Source organism: Spermophilus citellus (genome assembly GCF_964194105.1).
Source record: "Spermophilus citellus genome assembly, chromosome: 5".
Taxonomy (NCBI): Eukaryota; Metazoa; Chordata; class Mammalia; order Rodentia; family Sciuridae; genus Spermophilus; species Spermophilus citellus.
In genome coordinates, this window is record NC_138186.1 from 147885263 (window position 1) to 147891642 (window position 6380).

Genomic DNA, 6380 nt, shown 5'->3' on the forward strand with positions numbered 1-6380 from the left:
TTGGAACTTGGTTGCAAGGTCCCAGGACTTGACCGGTTATTCCCTGTGAACTCTGTATGAGCAAGGTGGAGGCAGAAATGCAAAGCCCAAAGCTAAAGCACACCATGTCCAGTTGTTCCACAGTGTGAAGGACACTCTGCCATGGGGGTGTCCAGTGGCATCTTAATGATCTGAACGTGGTGCAGCATGAAGTCCGGAGATCTTGGTCTTATGGGCAGATGTTGGCTTTTAGAAACTGTGTTTGCACACTGCTGTTCATGATAATTTCACAAACTAATATGACATTTTGATTTGTCCCCCTCAGGCTATAAAATTGGGATTAAAAATTTACTGAGGCCTGAAGTGAGAGACTTCTGGGAGAAATTAGGCAGCCTTGTAGCCACCAAAGAAGAAGGGGGTCATGTGGACTTATTTGTGCCTCTTGGAGCATCAGGTGAGCTTTTGACGTACCCTAGAAAGAAGTGGTCAGACTACTTTATGATGTTCCTCTGTGAATTTGTGAAGTGCTCTTAGAGCAAATGACTCAGTCATACTTCTCTCTTATTTTTCTTTATATGTCATATACCCAGGAAAGAAGGGGTTGGGGATAGTGATCAGAATAACCTGTCTCTGTAGAAATAGTCACTTCTGGTAAGACTCAGCAGCGTCATTTCTATTTATTCTGGAAACAAAAATCAGTATCCATAATATGAGGGAAAGTACCTGGTCAGCAGAGGAACAATTATCAACAGTCTGAGGAAAACTGCCCCTTCAGTGCTTAGAATCTTGAATGAGCATGACCTTGGTGACCAAGGTCCTGGACCTGAGTCTGCCCATGCTGTTTGTTAGCTGTGTGGCCACAGGCAAGTTTGTGGCTGTTTCCTCACACAGAAATTAGGAGTTAGTAACTTACCTGACCATAAGGACCTGCAAATATAAAAATAATATAAATATTTTGGGCTGGGGCTGTGGCTCAGTGGTAGAGCACTCACCTAGCACCTGCAAGGCTCTGGGTTTGATCCTCAGCACGGCCTAAAAACAAATAAATAAATAAATTAAATAAAGGTATTGTGTTCAAATACAAGTAAAAAATATGTTAAAAATTATAAATATTTAAATAATAAAAATTAAAATAAATAGATAATATTAAAAACAATGAAGTGCTTTATAAAAATAAGCATGGTTGGTGATCAGTAAAGTGGCCCACCTGTCTGGAATTTATGAACCAGAGAAGAGGAGAGGGAGCATGAAATTAAAATTTCTCAGAATGCTTCTTATTTGTCATTCTTGAAAGCACTGTGAGTTTTGAACCTTTTTTTTTTTTTTTTTAATACCGGGGATTGAACCTAGGGGCACTCAACCATTGAGCCACATCCCAGCCTTTTTTTGTATTTTTATTTAGACACAGGGTTTCACTGAGTTGCTTAGAGCCTCGCTAAGTTGCTGAGGCTGGCTTTGAATTTACAATCCTCTTGCCTTAGCCTCCAAGGCCACTGGGATTACAGGTGTACACCACCACACTCAGCTTGAAGCTCTTTTTAATCCTCAAATTTCACAGGACTATTTAATACATGCAAAGGGAAGGAAAAATGAAACAAGATGGAGAGGGATAAAAAATGAAACAAAGTGCTGGGTGCTGAGTGTGGTGGTGCATATCTGTAATCCCAGCAACTCAGGAGGCTGAGGCAGGAGGATCACAAGTTTAAGACCAGCCTCAACAACTTAATGAGGCCCTAAGCAACTTGGTGAGATCTTGTCTCAAAATAAAAAATAAAAAAGGATGGGCTGGGTTCAATCCCCAGTCCCCCCCCTGCCCCACGAGATGTACAAAATAATGTACAAAAATTATAAATAACTACCTCTGTAAAGTTATCACACACACACACACACACACACACACACACACACACAATGTGAACCATAAAGAAAATATATATAGAAAAACCTAAGAGGAAATGTACCAAAATATTGGCAAGCAGCATCCATTTCTATATGTGCTTTACACATTCCCTACTTTAGAAACCACTTTTAAAAGATAGGTTGCAAAGGGCATGGATGGTTTGATCCCACTGTTTAAGAAATTTGTGCATGTGAGGTGGACAGGGTGGTGATGGTGTATGGATAGAAAAGGGTTTGGAAGAATGTGTACACAATGCTAATAGAAATCAAATAGAATGATAGGCTGAGTTTTTATCTTTTTTTTAACTTTTAAAAATAATTAGTTTGTCCCTATATTCTAGAACAAAACAATATTACTTTCATAATGATAACAAAACAAACAGATTTTTGTGGTGCTGGGGATCAAACCCAGATCCTTGTTGATGCAGGGCAAGTGCTCTACCACTGAGCTACAATGCCAGCCTACAGAGCAAAATTTTTAACTGGAGAAGAAGAAATAGCAACAATATGGAAAGGTGAGGAACAAAGAGAGGATTTATCAATATAAATATCATCTTAAGTTAAGCTTAATGATACCCCCCAAAATACATTTCTTACATTTTGGGCCCTAACAACATCCCTAAAATTCTCATCAAATACAATATCTCCTAGATGAACCACTGAAGACCCTCAAATATCTGTCCCCCCAAAATATGCCCCCTACCATCTTAAGTATCACTTTTTCCCCCCTTGCTAAGTTGCTCAAGCTGGTCTTAAACTCTTGGGATCAAGTGATCCTCCTACTTCAGATTCCTGAGCATCTGGGACCACAGGTGGACCCACCACACCTGGCTTCTGGCATCACTCTTGAGCTTGTTATCCCCATGAGCTATGACTGCAGCAGTTGTCTCTGAGTCCCACTTATGGATCATGTGCTCAAATATTCCCACTCAGCAATTCTTTTCCTGAAGCCCTCGAGTCCACACACACCCATTTTTTCCTTCTATTGCCTTTCCATCCTCCTTGGTTCCTTCCTTGATGAACTTGGATTTAATGATCCCACATTTCAACACACCCTTGCAAAGATTTGGAACTTCCTTGCTTCTTTCTCCTGGTAAATCCCAATGCTGGTTACAATAAACCATGGGCATACACTACGCTCACTTGCATTAAAGCAGCTGAAGATGGTTGGGGAAAGTAATAGCATTGTTCTCACCAGTCCAACTCTACTGGGATGACATAAATGTCAAGTGTGATAGCAACACTGATGAGCAATCTTTCCATACTTCCTGGGTAGATTCATTGTCCCACTCTTTGAGATGACAATTTCATCCTTTATCTCCAGGCAGTCTTTCATAACCCATCTCTTTGTGTTGACCTTGCCTCTTATTTTCCTAAGAAAGCTGAATCATTTGGAAACTCCCTAATTTTCCTCCCACCACCTTCCCCACCCTTGTCTTCATTCTTACTCTTCCCATATTTTACCATGGAAGAAGGGCCTCTGCCCAAAGATTGGCCGCTCACTCAATACCTCATTATCACTCTCCTGCAGAATTTAATCCCACACTCAGATCCTTCCCCAGAGCCTCAATTCTCCCTCTGTCATATGCTCCCTAAAAATCAGGAGCCTTTCTAGCATCTCCCTGTCTTTAACAAAAAGACAAATTTACCCTCATCATTTTTTAAGTATAGTCACCTCAGTGATTCTTAAACTTCAGTCTATATATGAATCACTTGGAGGGTTTGTTAAAATACACATCAGTGGGCTCCACCCTAGAGTTTTTGGTCCCATCAGGTTCTTGGGGCTGGAGGATTTTTATTTCTAACAGGTTCCCCTGAGATGTTGCTGCAGCCCCACTTTGGGACCTACTGATCTATACTGATTGTTTCTTCTTTACCCACTTCTGCCTTTTTGGAAGACTAGAAGTGACTTTCATGTACTCAAATCTCAGCGGTCCCTTCCTCCTCATCCCCTTGCTTAGACTTCTTGGAAGCATTTGATGCAGAGGAACATGCCTGCTCAAAACATTCCTTTTGGTTTCTCTAATACCATGTTCTCCTTGTTTCCCTCCCACCTCAGTGACCTCTTCTTCTAGGTCTTCTTTGCTGGCTTCTCATTTGTGGATTATGTACACAACTGTGCCTGATTTTTATACAGCTCATAGAAGAGTAGTGGATATACGATAAATCACATATACTTAAAGTGTGTGATTAGATAAATTTTGACTTGTGTATTCCTGCCCTGTGATCATAAAATAGTCAAGGAGATGAAATTTCCTTTCCAATTTACAATTTCTCTCCTGCTTCTCCTCTCCCCAACCTGAGGCCACTACTGATATACTTTTTTTTTCACTAAATATTAACTTACATCTTTTAGAATATTCTATAAATGAAATCATTTAGCACATATTTTTTTGGTCCAACTTCGTTCAGTGAGAATAATTATTTTAGGTTCATCCACTGAATGCAATCAATGGCTCATTTCTTTTTACTCCTGGGAATTATTACTTTTCATGGATACACCATAATCATAGACAATGACAGATTATGTGGGTAACTTCATAATCTATTAACAGAGAGACACATTCATTTATCTCTTGATATAAATTTGAATTCTTTTTTGTTTCTGGCTTGTAGAATTAAAGTTGCTGTAAACATATGCTTTCATTTCTCTTGGATAAATATCTAAGAGTGGAATGACTGGGTCACATGATAAGTGTGTGCTTAACTTTTTTAAAAAATAGCTAAACTATCTCCCAGAGTAACTACTTACTTATGCCACTTAACATTTCCAATAGGAGTATATGAGAACTCCAGTTGCCCAGTGCTCCAGTACTTGATCTGGTCAGCTGTCTTAACTATTCAAATGAATGTGTAGTGGTATCTTGTTGCATTGTGGGGTGGGTATTGGGGATTAATCCCAGGGGACCTTTACCACTGAGCTACATTTCCAGTCATTTTTGTTCTTAATTTTGAGACAGGGTTCTGCTAAGTGGCATAGAACCTCATTAAATTGCTGAGGCTGACCTTGAACTTGCAAGCCTTCTGATTCAGCCTCCTGAGTCACTTGGGCCTTGGGCCACCGTGCCTGGCCTATCTCATTGTATTTTTAATTTTCAGTTTCCTAATGACTCATGATGCTGAGCATTTTTTTCATGTAATTATTTACCATTCACTTACCTTGGTGAAATTTCTGTTCAAATATTTTTCATATTCGAAAAACAATGTTTTCTTCTGTCTGTGACTAATATTTTCCTTTTCTGAATGGTTTCATTTGAAGAGTAGAAGTTCTTAATTTTGATCAATCAAATTTATCATTTTTAATTTTATAAATCATGACTTTGGTATCATATCTAAAAACTCTTCATTTAAACCATAGGTCATAAAGATTTTCCCTATGATTTGTAGGACTTGATTTATAGTTTTAATTTGACAGTTAGGTATGTGACCCATTTTATTTATTTATTTTTTAGTAGACTATGAGGCATTGGTTGAGGTTAAATTTTTTTTTTTTTTTTTACAAATGGATATCTAAGTTTTCCAGCACCATTCCTTTTAAAGACTGCTCTCTCCACAGTAATTTCATTAGCGTATTTGTTGAAGTCAGTTGACTCCATGCATGGAGGTCCACACTTGGATTCTATACTTGAAACGTTAGGCATCAGTAAGTCAGAAGCATCTAAACTTCCACCTTTCTCATCTTGTTCCAAACAGTAATTGAACAGTTTGAAGTAGTTATTTACTCTTGGTCCACAAAGGACTAAAATGCATTACTCGTTACATTATTTTATTCCAAATGATTCAATCTATACACTAAATTCAATAATCTGATCTATATGCTGTGTCATTGAGGTAGGGAGGGAAACTAAATTTTGGCCCTGTATTGATTTGTATTTTAATTATGTCTGTCCTCTTACAGTGAGAACTCTCTTTTGAGTCAGACTATTTTTAAAAATATATGTAGCTTTTCCTTGTCTTTGGGCTGAGAATTCCAAATTTGTAAATAACCACTGTGCCCAGCTCCTTGCCCTCTTTCACCACTCTACTGTTTAGTCTTCATGAACTAAAGAGTTGAGCTTCAGTGTTAAGGGGTGAAACATAAAGTTTTATTTTTTTTGGGCGGGGGGTACCAAGGATTGAACCCAGGACATTTGGCCACTGAGCCTCTTCCCCAGCCCTATTTTGTATTTTATTTAGGGACAGGGTCTCACTGAGTTGCTTAGTGCCTCGCCATTGCTGAGGCTGGCTTCGAACTCACAATTCTCCTGTCTCAGCCGCTGTGATTACAGGCGCGCTACCATGCCCAGCTAAACATAAAGTTTTAATGGACTGTTTAAAGGCAGGATTTGAATCGAAGGTGACAACTCCTAGTGAGTTTTCTTGGCTGAGCCCTTTGTATTTCTAAGTGGTATTTAACAGTACCTGGTAAAACCTGTGAGTAAACTAATACAAGTATTTTTGGCTATGCAGAGGCAGGCATAGAAGTGCTCTCTCAGCTGTCTCAACTAACTGGCACATTCTTT

At 39.0% G+C, this 6380-nt stretch overlaps 1 protein-coding gene across 1 annotated transcript in view; it reads left to right on the forward strand.

Annotated features, from left to right (window-relative positions):
• The window catches only part of ECT2L (epithelial cell transforming 2 like), a 78332-nt gene that overhangs the window by 46359 nt on the left and 25593 nt on the right, over nt 1-6380 (forward strand). Inside the window, exons 9-10 of the mRNA XM_081295061.1 lie at nt 305-433; nt 6328-6379. Of these exons, the coding sequence (XP_081151187.1) occupies nt 305-433; nt 6328-6379 (181 nt within the window). The remainder of the gene's footprint in view (nt 1-304; nt 434-6327; nt 6380) is intronic.